At 36.0% G+C, this 21031-nt stretch overlaps 1 protein-coding gene across 2 annotated transcripts in view; it reads right to left on the reverse strand.

The window, feature by feature from the left end:
• The window catches only part of MICU3 (mitochondrial calcium uptake family member 3), an 85507-nt gene that overhangs the window by 23506 nt on the left and 40970 nt on the right, over positions 1–21031 (reverse strand). The window contains exons 4-8 of one of the 2 annotated variants that reach the window (XM_015104575.3): positions 19917–19995; positions 14696–14743; positions 11323–11405; positions 5612–5683; positions 2433–2471 (exon numbers count right to left, since the gene is read on the reverse strand). In XM_015104575.3, the coding sequence (XP_014960061.2) occupies positions 2433–2471; positions 5612–5683; positions 11323–11405; positions 14696–14743; positions 19917–19995 (321 nt within the window). The remainder of the gene's footprint in view (positions 1–2432; positions 2472–5611; positions 5684–11322; positions 11406–14695; positions 14744–19916; positions 19996–21031) is intronic. The other variant, XM_027962686.2, reaches the window with a different exon arrangement.

Genomic DNA, 21031 nt, shown 5'->3' on the forward strand with positions numbered 1-21031 from the left:
ATAGTATTTAATCAAAGATTTAATTTTCTAAGATAATTTAAGTGATCTAAATATATTCCTATAGAGGCAATAACAAGGCTTAGAAATATATAAAATAAAACTGGAATTACAGGTAGAAATTAATAAGTCTATCATAGGAATGTGTAATTTAACACACTATTTGACCAAACAAGTGGACAAAAATTTAGTAATGATAGAGATTTAAAACTCATACTTAATATGTTTGATCATGCATATATTACAACCCTGTACCCCAAGTTGGAGAATACACATTATTTTCAAACAAAGATCATTTATGAATATTGGCATTTAGTCCATAAAACAAGTTCAGTGCATGTTAAAAAATTATATGATAACCGGTACATTTTTGGACTCCAATGAAATTTGGATAATAATCTTTAAAAATCTGTCAAATATAAGGCATGTCAAAGTCATGCCTTGACTTTGCATTACTGACCTCATGTTTGCCTTACTTATTCTTCTGGATGTTTTAAATTTCTTTTCACCATAGTAAGATAATCAAGAGTTGACTATATAAGAAATATGAAAAGAATTAGGGTTGTTTGGAACAAAAAAGGCTATAACGTAACTGTCTTTCAGAATATAAGGGAGCATGTTCAATCTTACACTGTAGGATGGGATAATCTGACAGAGTAGAGGCAAAATATACCATAAGAATGATTAAATTTTGGAACTGGCTACTGCAGACACCACAGAACTTCCATCTGTAATAGTAAAATCCAGGGGTACTGCATTTCCTGAAAGAACTTATTCTTAAAGGTAGAATCTGTTATAATTAGTTCCATGAACTATACTCAAATTACATACTTTATCACTCCAGCTGATCTACAGTTCTGGAAACTAGCAGGTAATTGCCAGCTAATTCATAACATTATACTATTATATTATTCTCTTAGTGTCTAAGTAACTACAATTTGTTTATGTGGCTTAAACTAGACCATATTAGAACCTGTTTCCTTTTAGCAATACTACTCCAAAATATATTATTTTTTTTTAATGCTTGTCTATTATATGAAAATTATTTATGAGTTTAAAGGAAATATATTAGTTGCCACAGTAGGAAAAATGGCTCATGAAATGACAGATTAGAAAAATAAATAACAAAGTCATAATCATTATTAACATTTATTAAGCTTCATAGGGCATGTGGCATTAGAATCTCTGAGATTTCCATCTTTCACATTCTTATATATTTTTGAAATAATTAACAGAGGAATCTTTAAAAAAATTTTAAGAGAACAGTAGGCTTTATTCCATGGAAAACAGTGAATTTTGCAGAAAAATTTTAAAGTATCTTGTAAGGAATCAAAACAACCAGTCAGTCATAAGATTCCTATGGATTTGGCTTGTTTTCCAACCCATTCTAGGTCCATTCCTTGTGACTTAGATATTTTACATTTATTTTATGCTTCATCAGCCTTTAGTGTATACTTGAGTCTCAAAGAGAATTAGTTTTTATAGTTTGGAATTTTTATTAAATATCAATTTCAGGAGGCACACAGCTAGAGTCTACACTATAATGGAACCTTTCAATAGGACAATACTGAGTAGGTCACTGTAAATTCGAGAGTTTCTCTCAGGTGGATTTGTATAATTTGAGGGATCTGTCTAAGTGACTTAAGGAGGCCAGGGAAAATCAAATGGACTGTGCCTTTTACATTCAGAAGAGACCATGGCCTATTCTCAGTTGTGTAGCAACTGGGCTAATCCATAAGCTATGACTTTCTGGGAGAAAGAAAAGAATGAAAGCGTAGCATGAGAAGAGTACATCTGGAAGATCATTTGCAAGAACTCCCAATGTTTTCAGAAAAAGACGAGTTTGAAGATCATAATCCTCTTTGAGAAACAACATGATACAGTGATATACTGAACATATCAAGTGCCATCTTATTCAAGACTTTTGTAGAGACCAAAGGCAGTAGGCAAGCATCAAAAGTTTTAGAAAAAAAATGGGGCGAAATACTGAGAACTAGCAAAAGTTTATCCATTAATATCTTTGTTATTAGAATTTAAGAAAAGACTGTACATCAGATGGAGAGATCTAGCTCTTAAAATACCTGTGTCCTGCAGGAGCATAGCCTGAGAATCTGCTCCATAAATTGTACTTAACTCTTCAAATACCACTGAAAAATATAAAAGGTCAATTACTCTACCAGAGTTTTGGGTTCTTGTTCACTCACCTTCACCTTATCTTAACCTAAAGCTAAAGAGAAAGAATTGCTCTGTAAATTTATAGTTTTCTTATAAATCCAGGAAGGAAATAAAAACTGGGGGCTTGGTTTCACATTATTATATTCAATAAATTCCTAAACAGTCTCAATAGTAGATTCGGCTTTATAAAAGAAATAGCATTGTCAAGTATAACAGGTGAGGGCTATTTACATAAAGAACATTTAAAGGGTTGTACATACACTATTAGTAGGAGAATGGTATCCATAAAGTTGAAGACGCTGACATAGAGCACAAAGGGCCAAATGAAGTGTCACATTTCAGAATGAACCCAAGTATAGCAAAAGAAAAAAAAGAAAAAGACGACAAAATAATCAATTAGGAAGGGCAAATCATTATGCTACATTCTCTATAGAGCACGCACACAGTACAAGTGGGATAAATGTTAAAGATGAGTAGCAAAGTTTTTTAAATCTCGTATAATTAAACATTAAGTGAACCTGTGCTCATTTCAACCACTTTCATTCTAACTTTTGATGGAACTATTGCTTTGAATTAAACATGGTACTCCGAAGTACGCAGTTTTCCTGAGACATGCTTCAGCAATTCCATGTGCGATGAGGGGGCAGACCTCGATGGAGCAGCATGGTGGTGGGGACGGCATGAGACCTATGCTGGAATCCTGTTCAGTGCCTGTTAGTGCCGTGGACCCAGGCAATTTAATGAACCTCTCTGAGATGGTTTTCTCTTCTGTGCAAAGGTGTGAAGACTTACCTGAGAGAAATGTAATGAGGACTAAATGAGAGTAACATGTATAATGGAGATAGTACAGACCTTAGCACATAGAAAGTGTCCCAAGAAATATTATGCTCATTTCTCTCTTCTGAAGCAGTTCATTTTGATATGTAAATATTTTAAAATTTATTCTTGCCTAATTTTTGATTTGGGGGTGTACTATTCAGTTTAAAATATTCTACTAATTAAAAGAGAATTTCATGTTTCACAATTAGCTAATCTTTTTGAGTATTTATTATATTTCAAACCCTGTTTAGTGGCTACACAATTTAACTCATTTAACCTCCATAATCATCATATGTGCTCATTATTCCTATTCTAGTGCAAATGAAGAAACTGAGGCACAGAAAAATTTAAGGACCTGGTTCAAGGTCACAGAGGCAATGAATGGCAGAGCTAATAGTCAAAATTTGAAAAATCTGACTCCTACAATGTCTAACATAATCTATATGTTTTCACCATAAGATAAATTTCAGTTGCTTCAAAACTCAAAAATCTCATCAGTTCAGATATGCATTGTTTAAAATGTGACAGCTATTAATAATGCTACCACTAATTATTACTATTATTGTAAAACACAGTAAAAAAATATTTGAAGAGAGCTGTATTATCCTAGAGTGTTGTTTAGTTCAGAAGCTGTACTAAAGATTATTTCTGGATTGTTTTAAGAAATAGTTCAGATAGCTAAATTCTGTAAGTGAGATTCCAGGAGCATTAATTAAACTGTAACATAAACACCTCTGGGATACCTATGGAGGTCAGTGTCTTTAGCAACATTCATTTCCATATAAGTAAGTGATAGAATACTTAAAAGTTATTTTTATCTGTTCTTTAAAACAAGTCTCCTTCCCCATATATTTGCTAGATAATGTTTCACTGATCTACGTATGTTCATATAAAATAACACAATTTAGGGTATACTGATATAATTTAGATTTCATAATTTAGATAGACTTTCCCTAAATAATCCAAGTTAATAAAGTTTTACTATATTACTGTTTTGAACTTATTTGCATTATATCATCGGTATTAAATTTACTTCACCTGGGATGCAATGAAGCTTTTGTGCTGACACGGTAGCTTTTCCCAACGTGGGTTGACTGCTATTATTATTCCCTTTCCTCTCTCCCTTTGTTACTCACTTAGGTATTTTAGTAAAGGTTACTGATTAGAATAGGATTGTTACTTTACTGAAAGATCCATAAGTCTTTTCTGGAATTAGTATAAATAAACAAACAATTAAATCTGTATCCACTGAAACAATATCTACTTTATCACTGAGGTATACCAAAATATTCATTAACATAATTCAACCTCCTAAATGATATTTTATCAACAACTTGCCTATCCAGTCAATCACTGGCAATCCATCAAAGTTAAAATAATTGTTTACTCTTTCAGTATATTATCAGTAGAGAGTGTCTTCTACAAGTGTCTTCCATAATTTAGTCTATTGGGGAGGTTAAAAAAATACTGATAAATATACCATAGTTAAATATTCTGAGAAATAATAAACATTCATAATCCTGATAATCTGCTTTTATTAATATAAATATACACTTTGTAAATCTACTGGGATGAAAATGACACCCATCTGCTACAAATAACCCATGTTTAAGAAAACCTAATATATATGCTTATAACAGTGAGAAAAATAAAAAGTGTTGCAACTCTTTGAAGTTAATTATTTGAATTCCAGATAAACCAATTAAAGTATTTCACAGGGCCATTAATTTGCAAATAAAACAATTATCATTTACATACTAACAAAATTCACCATGTTTCTGCTAAGTACCAGAGGAAGAAATATGATACAGTGGATAAAAGTATAGGTTTTGGAGCTGGCCAGCCATGGGTTCAAAAATCTTGGCTTTGCCATTGAATAGTTATGGAATTTTAGACAAGATATTAACCTTTCCCAAGTGTCAGTTTTCTCATCTATAACTAGATAATAACAGAACTGTTTGGTAGATTAAAAGGGGGCAATGCATGCAAAGCATCTAATATAAGGCCTCATACTAAAGTCTTAGTGCCTGTTTGTTATTTTTACTAAGTGAACCTAGGATGTTGTCAGGCTGAAATATTTACTTGGGACAAGCAAAAAGAAAACTAGAAGGAAAATGGAGGGAAATGTTGCTTAACTCTACCTTCAAAATAAAATGAAACATTACTCTTCCCAGAAGAAGAATCTATAATACATAATTCTATGAATGCAAAGAAACATATTATTTTCTTGTTTTTGCTTCAACATTCATATTATTATAGTACCACTAAATTTACTCACATGTATAATTAAATCTTTGCAATTCACCTTTAAATTTTTACATGCATAATGATCTGTATTAACCTATCATATGATATACCCTTCAAATTTCATGGATAACAACAATATGGATGGAAATGATTTAATGAATATGGTTATGGATACAGACATTTAATATCAATACTTGATATAAATATTGATATCAAAGCATATAAATACTGAAGTTTTTCTACATAAGAACTTTAGAAAGTTTTCAAGAAACAGACAGATCTAAAGTTACAGGCTTTAATTACTATTTCTCACCATGAATAAAATAATTCTTACCTAGAAAACCCAGCTGAAACCATTATAAATTATTCTTACCAGCATTGCACGCTTTTCTTCATCTCCTTTAGTTTCTCTCTTTTCATTTTTTTTTCTGAATATTTCTTGAAGCTGAAAAGAAAACCAATCAAAAATCAAACACCTGATAAGAGTTTCTGGGAACCTATCTAACACCCCATGCTAGATATATTCTAAGAACAAAGAAAATAATTAGCTTCATATACACCAAGAACATTAAAACTAGTATGAATACATTTTCTGATACCAGGTTTTTTCCTAAGAAAAAGTTTTAGGTCCATCATATAGTTTTACTTTATGACAGTATCTCCTATAGTTTATCTTTATTGTTAAGACACAAAGACATGGAGTCTGTGGTATATACATAAAAAGAGATGAAGCCTACTGAGGAATAAAGGACACTGGACCATGAGTCAGGGGGTCTAGGCTTGAGCCCATCTTCTGTCAGAAACCAATTTTATGGATAGGGGACAGGTCCTCACTGGGCTCCAATTTGCTCATACATGAAATGAAGATGGACTGAATGACCTCTAAGGTCTCTTTCAGGTAATGGTAGGAACATGGGCTCTGCATGTCTAACCTTTTGAGCAAGTTACTCTAATCATTTAAGGCTTGTTTTCCATATGGGGAATATGAATAATTTCTTACCTTAGAGCAATATTTTTTTTTCCTCTAGCTTTACTGATATATAATTGATAGGTCTTATAAAAATAATGTTGTGCAGAGTAGACATTATAAGTAGTTACTTAGCACAAGCACATTGCCTGTCACACAGTAACTTCTCAAGAAATGTTAGCAACTATTACACATGGGCTTCCCAGGTAGCACAGTGGTAAAGAACCTGCCTGCCAATACAGGAGACCCAGGAGACATGGGTTCAATCCCTGGGTTGGGAAGATCCCCTGGAGGAGGACGTGGCAACCCATTCCAGTATTCCTGCCTGGGAAATTTCATGAACAGAGGAGCCTGGTGGGCTACAGTCCATGGGGTCATAAGAGTCAGACACAGCAACTGAGCACATACACCCTATTATACATGGCATTATTTCCTGTTTAAAATCCTCTTTTACACATGGAAGCTTAATTCTATCTTTATCTCAGTTTTCTGGAGAGGTCCCTGTTCTTGTCCGTGTAATTTGAACAGGTATCTCAATTCTTTTACTTCACTTAGTATGGCTAGAGCTGAAATCCAAAATGTATTCCCTCCCAAGATATATAAAAACAATTTAAAACTACAGTACAAACTGTAAATTATTTTATTAACACATATATTCCATACTTTATCTTAGTGAAAAGAGTTTTTCTCTTTAGCAAGCATTATTAATATTTGCTTTATAAACAGGCAGGAGGATCATAGATTTTACAAATCTATTTTACAAATCTACAAATAACTCTGCCCAACTCCACCTCTGCTTTTAGGAACTCTTAGCTGTTTATGTGCGTGCGAGCTAAGTCACTTCAGTTGTGTGTGACTCTGCAATGCTATGGACTGCAACCTGCCAGACTCCTCTATCCATGGGATTCTCCAGGCAAGAATACTGGAGTGGGTTGCCATTTCCTCCTCCAGGGGATCTCCCCAACTCAGAGATTGAACTCTAGTCTCTTACATCTCCTGCATTGGCAGGCAGGTTCTTACCACTAGCACCACCTTGGAAGCCCTTAGCCATTTACAAACAACAACAAACAATAAAACATTAGTATGGCCACTGCAGAGTAGACCACTGCTCTAAAGGAAGAGCAACTTTTGTAAGAGTGTAGAGTAGAAACAAATCGAAATTCTACAAGAAAGTTTTACCTCCCACCTCCACAAACAGACAAGAGTCCCAAAGACATTACACAGGCAGCTTCCAATGCACTTAGTTCCAAAAGGTAACCTTTAAGACAGTGGGGTGGAACTTGGACATGTTGCCATAGAACGTCTGTTGAAGGCTGTTTCGATTACAAGGCCCATTCTGAAAGTCCTAAAGTTACAGCTGTACACTATCATGACAGAGCTCTAGTGAACTAAGTTTGCCCATCTTAGGATGTTAGCAACATGTCTCTCTCCATTGCAATGAAACTCCCCACCTCCACACCATCGCGAGCAGCACTACAGTGAGGGACCCTTTGTGGGTCCAGCTCCCCAGACTTGCTCAGGGGGTGTACTCGGCCAAGGGCTACATGGAAGCCTTTTGACAGATCCCAGTAATTAGTTCCCTGCTTCCTTTTGAGCAGCTGCTAATTCCTACCATGGAAAAGAATGATTTCATAATTTCTCTTCTGTGCTCCAGCCTCTGAAGAAAATACTAAGCTATCTAAGAGGTTTTCCAAGGGATTTTTATTGGCTTGTTACAAAGGAAAAACAGAAAATGAAATGGCTATTTATGTTATTTTCCCCTTCTCTTTTTGCTAAGAGAGCAGAGGTAAATATTGAGTTGCACAAAAAGGCTAAAGGTACACCTTGTTACTGGGAGGAGTACACTAATGTTAATCTCTGTTTTGGAGAAAATCAGAAGAGGCATTTTGCCACAGACATAGATATAGGATACATGGGTAAAAAGAGAAAAATTCGGGAAGGAGAGGGTAGTTAAGATGATATTCAACATAGTTCTGGAAGTTTTGGCCACAGCAATCAGAGCAGAAAAAGAAATAAAAGGAATCCAAATTGGAAAAGAAGAAGTAAAACTCTCACTGTTTGCAGATGACATGATCCTCTACATGGAAAACCCTAAAGACTCCACCAGAAAATTACTAGAGCTAATCAATGAATATAGTAAAGTTGCAGGATATAAAATCAACACACAGAAATCCCTTGCATTCCTATACACGAATAATGAGAAAGTAGAAAAAGAAATTAAGGAAATAATTGCATTCACCATTGCAACAAAAAGAATAAAATACTTAGGAATATATCTGCCTAAAGAAACTAAAGACCTATATATAGAAAACTATAAAACACTGATGAAAGAAATCAAAGAGGACAGTAACAGATGGAGAAATATACCATGTTCATGGATCGGAAGAATCAATATAGTGAAAATGAGTATACTACCCAAAGCAATTTACAAATTCAATGCAATCCCTATCAAGCTACCAGCCACATTTTTCACAGAACTAGAACAAATAATTTCAAGATTTGTATGGAAATACAAAAAACCTTGAATAGCCAAAGCAATCTTGAGAAAGAAGAATGGAACTGGAGGAATCAACTTGCCTGACTTCAGGCTCTACTACAAAGCCACAGTCATCAAGACAGTATGGTACTGGCACAAAGACAGAAATATAGATCAATGGAACAAAATAGAAAGCCCAGAGATAAATCCACACACATATGGACACCTTATCTTTGACAAAGGAGGCAAGAATATACAATGGAGTAAAGACAATCTCTTTAACAAGTGGTGCTGGGAAAACTGGTCAACCACTTGTAAAAGAATGAAACTAGATCACTTCCTAACACTGCACACAAAAATAAACTCAAAATGGATTAAAGATCTAAATGTAAGACCAGAAACTATAAAACTCCTAGAGGAGAACATAGGCAAAACACTCTCAGACATAAATCACAGCAGGATCCTCTATGATCCACCTCCCAGAATTCTGGAAATAAAAGCAAAAATAAACAAATGGGATCTAATTAAAATTAAAAGCTTCTGCACAACAAAGGAAAATATAAGCAAGGTGAAAAGACAGCCTTCAGAATGGGAGAAAATAATAGCAAATGAAACAACTGACAAACAACTAATCTCAAAAATATACAAGCAACTTATGCAGCTCAATTCCAGAAAAATAAATGACCCAATCAAAAAATGGGCCAAAGAACTAAATAGACATTTCTCCAAAGAAGACATACGGATGGCTAACAAACACATGAAAAGATGCTCAACATCACTCATTATTAGAGAAATGCAAATCAAAACCACAATGAGGTACCACTTCACACCAGTCAGAATGGCTGCGATCCAAAAATCTGCAAGCAATAAATGCTGGAGAGGGTGTGGAGAAAAGGGAACCCTCCTACACTGTTGGTGGGAATGCAAACTAGTACAGCCACTATGGAGAACAGTGTGGAGATTCCTTAAAAAATTGCAAATAGAACTACCTTATGACCCAGTAATCCCACTGCTGGGGATACACACCAAGGAAACCAGAATTGAAAGCGACACATGTACCCCAATGTTCATCGCAGCACTGTTTATAATAGCCAGGACATGGAAACAACCTAGATGTCCATCAGCAGATGAATGGATAAGAAAGCTGTGGTACATATACACAATGGAGTATTACTCAGCCGTTAAAAAGAATTCATTTGAATCAGTTCTGATGAGATGGATGAAACTGGAGCCAATTATACAGAGTGAAGTAAGCCAGAAAGAAAAACACCAATACAGTATACTAACACATATATATGGAATTTAGGAAGATGGCAATGACGACCCTGTATGCAAGACAGGAAAAAAGACACAGATGTGTATAATGGACTTTTGGACTCAGAGGGAGAGGGAGAGGGTGGGATGATTTGGGAGAATGGGAATTCTAACATGTATACTATCATGTAAGAATTGAATCGCCAGTCTATGTCTGACGCAGGGTGCAGCATGCTTGGGGCTGGTGCATGGGGATGACCCAGAGAGATGTTGTGGGGAGGGAGGTGGGAGGGGGGTTCATGTTTGGGAACGCATGTAAGAATTAAAGATTTTAAAATTTAAAAAATAAAAAAACTAATGAAAAAAAAAAAAAAGATGAGTGAGTAGCTGATGATGCTGCCAGACCAGCACCAACATGGGACCAGTCAGGCAAGAAAGCCTGAATGACAAATACCAAGAACACGCTTATCAGCCCTTGGTCAAAGACAAGGGAACGCAATAGGAGAATGGGCTAAGACTGGAATACAAGGCAGCAACGAGTGGAAGAGAAAAAAAATATTGTAAATCCTTTAAAGAGAAGGAAGGAAGTTTCCACAGGCAGGCAAAGAGCTGCCTATGGCTGGGTGGCTGACATGAGAGGGTCTGGGCGTGTGTAAGCCCAGGATTGCCTGTCTCTCACTTCGTGGAAAATATACATTTCAGACCTCCAGAATATGTGTAAACAATTATAATCATCTTCACGTGTGTGTGTGCTCAGTCACTCAGTCATGGCTGACTCTCTCGAGATCCCACGGACTATAACCCACTAGCTTCCTCTGTCCATGAGATTTTTCAGGCAAGAATACCACAGTGAGTTGCCATTTCCTTCTCCAGGGTATCTTCCCACCCAGGGATCAAACCTCTGTCTCCTGCATTGGCAGGTGGATTCTTTATCATTGAGCCACCTCAGAAGCCCTATAATCATCTTTATATACTGAATAGATTTATATTTTATAGTGTAAAAATAATTCAAAATGAAGTACATGAGAATAATATACTTTATTAAAGTAAAAGCATAACACTTTTACTCTTTTTTCAACAATGTGCTGTGCTTAGTCACTCAGTCGTGTCCGACTCTTTGCGACCCCATGAACTGTAGCCTGCCAGGGTCCTCTGTCCATGGGGATTCTCTAGGCAAGAATACTGGAGTGGGTTGCCATGCCCTCCTCCAGAGGATCTTCCCAACCCAGGGGTCACACCCAAGTCTCTGGCATTGCAGGTGGATTCTTTACTGTTGAGCCACCAGGGAAGCCCTTTTTCTACAACAGTATTCTAAATAATGCAAAACCATAAAAAATATAAGTAAGCAATAGATGTATTGATAAAATGTAATCAATAATATACATACCACCAAAAACTCCTTTTTATCCACCATCTCATTGCCATCTGTGTCAAACATGTTGAAAGCTATTCTAAAACCTGCATGTGGCTCTGCCAGACAAAAACAGGAAAGTATTTGTGAAATGGAAAAATGTTTTCAAAGTTCAAAACCCACATTAGTTGTAAACAATCCATATTCTGTGCAGAAATACTTTAACCAAGAAATAAAAAGCAACATGTTACTATTAGTTAAATATAATAAAAGCTATAGGTAAGTATATATACTTCTGCTTCATATATGAGCACACTTAGTAACACAGTTGATAATACACTTGAAATCTACTTGTGTGATACTTGCTGCATATCATTGACAGTAAAATCTGATTACCTTCCTTCCAAAAATAAATAGTTCTTTCTTTTCCAAACTCTGTCACTTTGTTTGAAAGGAAAATATCATCTCAGTACATTTGAAATATTTTAAATATGTCAGCGAGTTAGAGCAGCAGCAGCAGCAAAAAAAAAAAAACACACAAAAAAACAATACAATGGACCAGCCTAAAATCCTGGAGAAATTATAACAGAATGACCCACACACAAAAAAGTCAGGCATGAGAGATTACATACTTGGGGTTGAACTTCCAGACGCTTCAAATACAGAAATATAAAATAAAAAGGACTTGAATAATTAATTCCTTATTTCCCCCAAATACAAGGAAAAACTGCTTTTCTGAGAAAGACTTTCATACACTATGAATTGCTGTAATTTAAAGAAACTTATAATAAGATTCAATACCTCTTCTCCCTCCACTTCTAAAGCAAAAAGAATGCTTGGACAGAAGAAAACTTGAACGCGTCCTTCAAAGCGGATCTCAGTGTGCATGCCTTTTTCAAAACATTTGACCTCTTTTGAGATGACTGGCAAAAAGTTTAAAAAGGGACCTCCCACAGGTACACTTGCCACTATGTGTTTTGAAATTGTGAACCCAGCAAAGCGAAGCACATAGACTTGCTTTCTTAATCAGTAATAGCTGTCTCTGAAAATAATGGAAATGAAAGCCTTTTATGCAAGTTCATTTTTTGCATGTATTTTAGGAATCTAAACTTACTTTCATTCTCACTCACTCGAGGAAGAAATAAAAAGTTACACCATCTCCAATGACCAAGTTTTAAGCTTTAAAAAGACCTTGAAGATACACACACACAGAAAGAAGTCCTCAAGCATTGTTTGGAAGGGAGAATAAAGTCAAAAGTAATAAAAAGCAAAGGCGGAGCGGGGGAACTATAGACAGCTAACACGGATTATCTAGCTCACTTCCTGTGTGCTTAGTTGTTCAGTTTTGTTCGACTCTTTTCGACCCCATTGACTATAACCCGCCAGGCTCCTCTGCCCGTGGGGATTCTCCAGGCAAGAATACAGCAGTGGGTTGCCATGGCCTCCCACAGGGGATCTTCCCAACCCAAGCATGGAACCCAGGCCTCTTACATTGCAGGCAGATTCTTTACCATCTGACCCACCAGGAAAACCCAAGAATACTGGATTGGGTAGCCTATCCCTTTTCCAGAGGATCTTCCTGACCCAGGAATTGAACGGGGGTCTCCTGTATTGCAAGCTGATTCTTTACCCACTGAGCTACCAGGGAAGACCCAAACAACACCCATAACTACAGAAAAGTTAGGATTTTTGAGTGCTGTGACTCCATTTGGAATTCAGAACTCATCTTAGAAAAAGAGTTTAAACTGAAAAATTATAATTAAACAACACCCATAAATGGTTTGTGTGTGTGTGTGTGTGTGTGTGTGTGTGTGTGTGTTTGTGTGTGTGAAGAATCACAGCACTCAAATATCCTAACTTTTCTGTAGCAAGCAAAAATCACTATATGGGATTTTTTCTAACATGCTAAAACCAATCCTGTCCAAACTCAGCATGTGGTTTTCCTCACCAGTTTTGTTTTACTTGTACCTACCACTATGCTGGTTCAGAGACATATAACTTCTAATTTTGTATCCAAAGTTGTTCTAGCTAACAAGATAACTTTGGAACAAGTCTCTGAGACACTCCTTGGCACCCACTCTCCTAATTTCCATGGTGGCATTCATCCTTGACCGGACTTAAAATCCATGGCTTTCCAGTCTGGAACGTCCTCCGGCAGTACTATTACTAACTGCAAAATACTTTTCTTCAGTCATTTTAATGATTTTGAGCCAGGAGAAAAAAAGCAAGGTCAGAAAAAAAAAGGCAGTAATTTTTGAAACACACATGTGCACACACATACACATTTCCCAAACTTCCTGTGACAGAACTCCAACATAACATTATCCATCACTAAATTCAGAATAAAACAGTGGCTGTGTTATCTTCCAATCATAGAAGTACAGGAATTTTAAGACTGGTTTCTAATGATGCAGTTTTATTGATGTTCTTTTTTTCCACACATCTCCATAAATATCCACAGTTGGAAATTCCAATAGTCATTTTCTTGTGTTCATTTGCCAGTTATTTTTTGAGAGGCTACCATGTACCTGACACTGTTCTTAATACAGAAATGAACAAAAAAGATAAAATCTTTGCTACTGTGGACCCACACAGACAAAAACATGTAAACCAATAAACAAATACTTTCAAATAGTTTCCGTGCTATGAAGAAAATACAACACTGGACAGGGAAAAAAAGGGAGGGGTGGAAGAGGGAGCTATATTAAGGAGAGTGGTTAAGTAGGGCTTCCCTAACCTTTCATGTTTCAAAGAAAACCTGAATTATTTTTATTATCTGGAGGATCTAGAGGAAAAGCACTGATGGTAGAAGGAACAGAAAGTACAAATGAGACTTCAGGGATTTAAAATGTCAGATAGATGGTTGGAGCACAGTGAACTACAGGGTGTAAGTTCCCCCATTAAATGCAATGAAATTTAACTGAACACTTTAGTAAACTATGCATATAGAATTGCTGCATATGAAAAGAAGAGAATAATGAAGCTGTTGGAGGATGTATGATGGGTCTCCTGATGGACTCAGTAGTTAAAAGACACACTAATCTTTCACACTAATCTTTCAGAAAATGTGACTTGAATGAGTGTAGCAGAAAATTTACAAATTATTACTTGTCCTTACCTTTAGGCTCCCACATAGATTAAACCACAAGGATTGATGTAGGATATTAAATTCTTAATTTATGAGCATTTTATTACTATACCATAAGCCGTAATCATATTTATGGTTTTGACACTTCATAGTATTATGCTTAGCATTTTCCACTGGCATTTAGACATGAATTTTGCAAGACAGTGTGGATAGAACTAAACTGATTTTCAAAGTAAGAGAATCTAAAAAAAGATTTATTTCCCAAGGTTATGCTTGAGAAAGAAAACTGCATCCAGAAATAGATTTAAGGAGTATACTTACTTGTTAAAATACATAAAAGAAAAAGATACTCTGTGTAAGAAATCACACCTAGAAGAAAAATAGTATTAGTTATGCTATATATAAAATATTTCTCTTTCATATTTATCAAATAAAATATTGTTCTTATAATAGCAGTAAGTAATAGTTACAAAAAATTCAGACTTTAAAGAAGATGCTAAATATTGTTTTAAATGAGACCAAACTATTACCATAAGATCAGAGCAAAAGAAGCAAGAAATAAATTTTACTTTGTTTCATATGCCCTCTTAGAAACAAAATTCACATTAATCCTTCCAGATATATTGACACAAAAGCAAAATTATTAATAATATTTACATATAGCTGTAAATTTTAAACATGTTGCTAGAGCTTTCAATATATGAATCTAATTAAAGATTAGATGTTGAAAATGGTTAACTCTACGAAGTGCTTAATGACTTCTTAGACATCCTTGAATAGAACATTTAGATATTCTTGCTTAGAGATCTGACTGCTGTATTGCATTCAAAAACTACAACTCTATAGTTATTACTTTTCTGCCTTTAAGTTATCATTCACTATTCTTGATACATTTCATGCTTCTATTAAGTCTAAGAAATTTTAATTTTAATTAAATGGCTTACACTTTCTGCATATTGCATCCTGAGTTCTCTGTAATCTCATAATTATAAACTTTAAAAGGAGTTTGTTTAAAGTAAATAAAAATATACATTCTGTTACTCAAATTCTTGCTTTTGAATGATGACACCCAAAACTAGAATTAATGGCTTAACTGATTTTCCAAGCAGATCCTGAGAAAATTAAAATCAGGAATAAGCCAATAATACTCATCCAGATACGAGACAGTCCTCATGTTTGGTAAAACAGTATAAAAATCCTTAAATGATCAGATTGTGAACCTTAAAACTCCACTTTACCTGATGTTCTTTGAGGCTATCCTCTTTGTTACAGAACAAAGAGAAGAGGAGGCACTGTCAGGCGGTCTGTCAGGAGAGGTGAAGGGACCGAGCTAGGAGGCCTGAAAGCATTCCCGTCTTTTGTTTATACTAGAATATTGTGACCTATAGACATAGTTCTGGTTGATTGCCATGAATGTTATGGGAGAAAGATTCTGGAATGGTCAATGTGTATAAAGATACAATACCTAGATTCCATAGGGATCCCTCAAATAAAAAAAAAAGAATTGGAAATGGGCTCTGTATCTCCACAATCCAGACTCACTGACTGTAGTTCTAACTGATGTAGTGGAATACACAAGAGATGCCAGTTCGTGAAAAGAAGTTCAATATCTGCTGTACATCTTTTACTTGGTAATCAACTCAAGAGTCCCCTCAGTGAAGGATTACTTAACAGTAGGTGTCTTAATCATGAGTACTGCAGTAGACACTTGTTGGAAGTACAGAGCTTTTGAGGTGTTTCGAGGAGTTTTTGGTTTCTGAGGTGGTGTCATCCACAGCAGAGAAACACAAAGTGAGAAGCTCATGATAAAATTTAATAAAAATGATCAAGGAGAAGAGAAAATACTACTAAACATGAACTGTAGATTCATGCTTTTAATTACAAAAATGGAGAATCATTAAGACTAATCTTTCAATTTGTTTTAAGGTCACCCAGAGTCAAAAATAAAATAATGGTAAAAGCTAAGCATATAGTAAACTTGTGATATTTAGAAAAAGAGGATAAGAAAGATGCCAACTAGGTTTCCTTTGAAAGTTCAATTTAAAAAATTCTAAGGGAAGTTCCTTTAAAAGCACCACACTCTTTAGTTCCTATATCCTGATATATTACAGCTGGCTATTATAACTAAGTCTGTGTAATTCATGTTTCCATAAATGTTACATACCAATTAAATTTTTGTAAAACTGTTTAACATTTTCTTGCTGGGTTGTATTTTAAGCTGATAGAATTCTTTGTAAGTTAGTCTTCAACAGCTCTAAAACTTAGCTTTAAGATTCCTCTTCCACCAAATCTCTTTATTAAAAAATAAGACTGTAACTCTCTACTTTACCTAACCCAATAGTTCTAAAACTTGGGTACATGGGTTACCTTGATAATCCCATCACTATGACATAGATCTGCACTGTTCTACAGGGTAGCCACTGACCACACAGGGCTACTTAAATTTAGAAATAATTAAGAGTAAGTAAAATTTAAAATTCAATTCCTCAGATACAGTAGTCCCATTTCAGGTTTTTCATAGCCACAACTGACTCAAGGCTATGGACTCTAGGGATATGGACATTCCGGCCACTGTAGATAGTTCTATTGGATAGCATTGAATACATTATCTCCCCTGAAAAAAGTACAAATCTGCATACAACTTAAGTAGGATTAGGACTTGCCTAAACCTATAGCTTCCAGATTTAAGCCTCCCTTTAACTGAAAAGAATTTCCTGCTTCTATCCATTTATCTTTCTTAGATTACATTTGATCCAATTTTATTTTCCCATGAGAGGTATCAAGGAAATATTTTTTACATTCACCAATTTACCCCATTCTTCTGAGCTTTGAACTTTCTTGATCCTATCATTCCACTCTAAGATTTGAATGGCAATCTTTAACACAATTTCCAGAAAAAAATTTCTAAGAACTTTAAAGATATTGTAGCCCAGACTTCACAAAGATATGTAAACCCTAGTTATGAAAAGCCTACAATTAAAGATCAGGTGTCTCCTCCATCCAGAGTCCATGAGATCTAGGTAAAAGCAATTTGAATTTCTAATTCTACTTGGTGGTGGTGGTAGTGGTGAAGTCGCTCAGTTATGTCCGACTCTTTGCGACCCCGTGGACTGTAGCCTACCAGGCTCCTCCGTCCATGGGATTCTCCAGGCAAGAATACTGGAGTGGGTTGCTATTTCCTTCTCCAGGGCATCTTCCTGACCCAGGGATCGAACCCAGGTCTTCCACATTGGAGGCAGACGCTTTAACCTCTGAGCCACCAGGATAAACATATATGAATTATAACTACTCTTTTAAAGTAGTTATCTTCATATTAAATAAATTATTTTCAAACCAATATTGGTTAAGTGATAGAAAAGAAAAAGGTAAGTTTATACAATTGCTTTATATTTTTATTTTGCATATTCTTATATTTGAATATAAAAATATATATTTCTAAGAAACATTCCTTGATAAGATTAAAGAGATTATATTGATTAGTTTCTACTATAAATATTTATAAAAAGTACACTGTAAAAGAAAATTGCAGTAACAGCTATATAATTTGATTGCAAGGACATACACAAATTAATGAGTTAACATATATATAGATGTGGGTAATACAGTAAATTGAAACAATTGGATTTTGCAGTGAGTTTTGTCTTCAGAAAAATGCTCAAATTGTACAGCCAAAAGATATACCCAATAAGCTTTTCATACTGATTAAATTTAAGAAAGTCTGTAATCCCCTGGAAGTAAACAGAAAGAAGAAAAAATATATTTGGAAATCAGTATTTCTGAAAAATACTTTCTATAGGTAAATATAATGTATACTTCTCAATATGGTTAAAAAGGGTTTTTTTTAAACTGTGCTGTTTCAAATCCTGAAAGATGATGCTGTGAAAGTGCTGCACTCAGTATGCCAGCAAGTTTGGAAAACTCAGCAGTGGCCACAGGACTGGAAAAGGTCAGTTTTCATTCCAATCCCAAAGAAAGGCAATGCCAAAGAATGTCAAACTACTGCACAATTGCACTCATCTCACATGATAGTAAAGTAATGCTCAAAATTCTCCAAGCCAGGCTTCAGCAATACGTGAACCATGAACTCCCTGATGTTCAAGCTGGTTTTAGAAAACGCAGAGGAACCAGAGATCAAATTGCCAACATCTGCTGGATCATGGAAAAAGCAAGAGAGTTCCAGAAAAACATTTATTTCTGCTTTCTTGACTATGCCAAAGCCTTTGATTGTGTGGATCACAATAAACTGTGGAAAATCCTGAAAGAGGTGGGAATACCAGACCACCTGACCTGCCTCTTGAGAAATCTGTATGCAGGTCAGGAAGCAACAGTTAGAACTGGACATGGAACAACAGACTGGTTCCAAATAGAAAAAGGAGTACGTCAAGGCTATATATTGTCACCCTGCCTATTTAACTTCTATGCAGAGTACATCATGAGAAACGCTGGACTGGAAGAAACACAAGCTGGAATCAAGATTGCCGGGAGAAATATCAATAACCTCAGATATGCAGATGACACCACCCTTATGACAGTAAGTGAAGAGGAACTCAAAAGCCTCTTGATGAAAGTGAAAGTGGAGAGTGAAAAAGTTGGCCTAAAGCTCAACATTCAGAAAACGAAGATCATGGCATCTGGTCCCATCATTTCACCTCAGTAGATGAGGAAACAGTGGAAACAGTGTCACACTTTATTTTTTTGGGCTCCAAAATCACTGCAGATGGTGACGGCAGCCATGAAATTAAAAGACGCTTACTCCTTGGAAGGAAAGTTATGACCAACCTAGATAGCATATTCAAAAGCAGAGACATTACTTTGCCGACTAAGGTTCGTCTAGTCAAGGCTATGGTTTTTCCTGTGGTCATGTATGGATGTGAGAGTTGGACTATGGAGAGGGCTGAGCACTGAAGAATTGATGCTTTTGAACTGTGATGTTGGAGAAGACTCTTGAGAGTCCCTTGGACTGCAAGGAGATCCAACCAGTCCATTCTGAAGGAGATCAACCCTGGGATTTCTTTGGAAGGAATGATGCTAAAGCTGAAACTCCAGTACTTCGGCCACTTCATGAGAAGAGCTGACTCATTGGAAAACACTCTGATGCTGGGAGGGATTGGGGGCAGGAGGAGAAGGGGACGACCGAGGATGAGATGGCTGGGTGGCATCACGGACTCGATGGACGTGAGTCTGAGTGAACTCTGGGAGATGGTGATGAACAGGGAGGCCTGGCGTGCTGCGATTCATGGGGTCGCAAAGAGTCGGACACGACTGAGCGACTGAACTGAACTGAACTGAACTGAAAGTTCACTTTGTTAGAAGATATGAATAATGTATCATAAATAAAGTAACATAAAAACCACCTTTAACCTGACTATCAAGAAACATTCATTATTAATATTTTGGTATTTTTCTTTTTAGTTTTTTTCTCTCTGTACACAGACACATATATAACTGTAAAGTTATTTAAGCATGAGGAAAATATACATGTATAATAGTATAAGCAATACAGTGTCAGTACTAAAATACATAAATACTAAAGTTAACTTACCTTTTTCTTTAAGATTTCGAAATAGCTTTGATGATCCTTTCCAAACTGGTGGTGTTTCTGATAGCATTTGATTTAATTCCTGTAAAAAGTATCATTATACTGATTAACAGGTAAGCCACTTATTTATAAAATAGACCAAAAATATTTAAATGCCAATGCAAAAAAATTCTCTGCTTAGAAGGCCTCCAATAATGGCTGTATTTATACTACTATCTCTGTGGTCCATTCAACAGTAAAACCCAATATTTGACCAAAAGTGTAAAAGTAAAATTGAGTGATAAAGATGCTACATTAAATTCAGTTAGAGCTACCAAAAATTTCAGATAATGTATTAATTGGGGATATAGGGCTTCCTCAGAGAAGGCAATGGAGACCCACTCTGGTACTCTTGCCTGGAAAATCTGATGGACGGAGGAGCCTGGTAGGCTGCAGTCCATGGAGTCACTAAGACACAACTGAGCGACTTCACTTTCATGCACTGGAGAAGGAAATGGCAACCCACTCCAGTGTTCTTGCCTGGAGAATCCCAGGGATGGCGGAGCCCGGTGGGCTGCCATCTATGGGGTCACACAGAGTCGGACACAACTGAAGTGACTTAGCAGCAGCAGCACCTCTTTAGGCTAAGTGGAATGACTAGATTTTTCTTTAGGGGAAGACCTTAACTACCTCCTAAAAAGTCACTGGTAAGATAAGGCACAGACTGAATTTACACCAAAACCATTTAATTTTTTTTTTAACTTTGTGTTGTGGACATTATGAGAGACTAATATAATTACTTCCTACCTTTAGCAGCTATTAACATTTTACCAGTTTTGTTTCACTTATTTCCCTTTTCCCACTTTTCTTCTGTGGGGGACTTCAGGGCTTCCTAGGTGGCGCCTGTGATAATGAATCTACCTGCCGATGCAGGAGATGTAAAAGACGCAGGTTTGATTGCTGGGTAGGGAAGTTGCCCTGGAATAGGGAATGGCAACGCACTCCAGTATTCTTGCCTAGAAACTCCCATGGACAGAGGAGCCTGGCTGGCTACAGTCCATGGGGTTCCAAAGAGTTGGACACTGCTGAGCACCAGCACCACCACATATATATATCATATATGTGTATATATGATAATC

Source organism: Ovis aries, chromosome 26 (assembly GCF_016772045.2).
Source record: "Ovis aries strain OAR_USU_Benz2616 breed Rambouillet chromosome 26, ARS-UI_Ramb_v3.0, whole genome shotgun sequence".
NCBI classification, from domain to species: domain Eukaryota; kingdom Metazoa; phylum Chordata; class Mammalia; order Artiodactyla; family Bovidae; genus Ovis; species Ovis aries.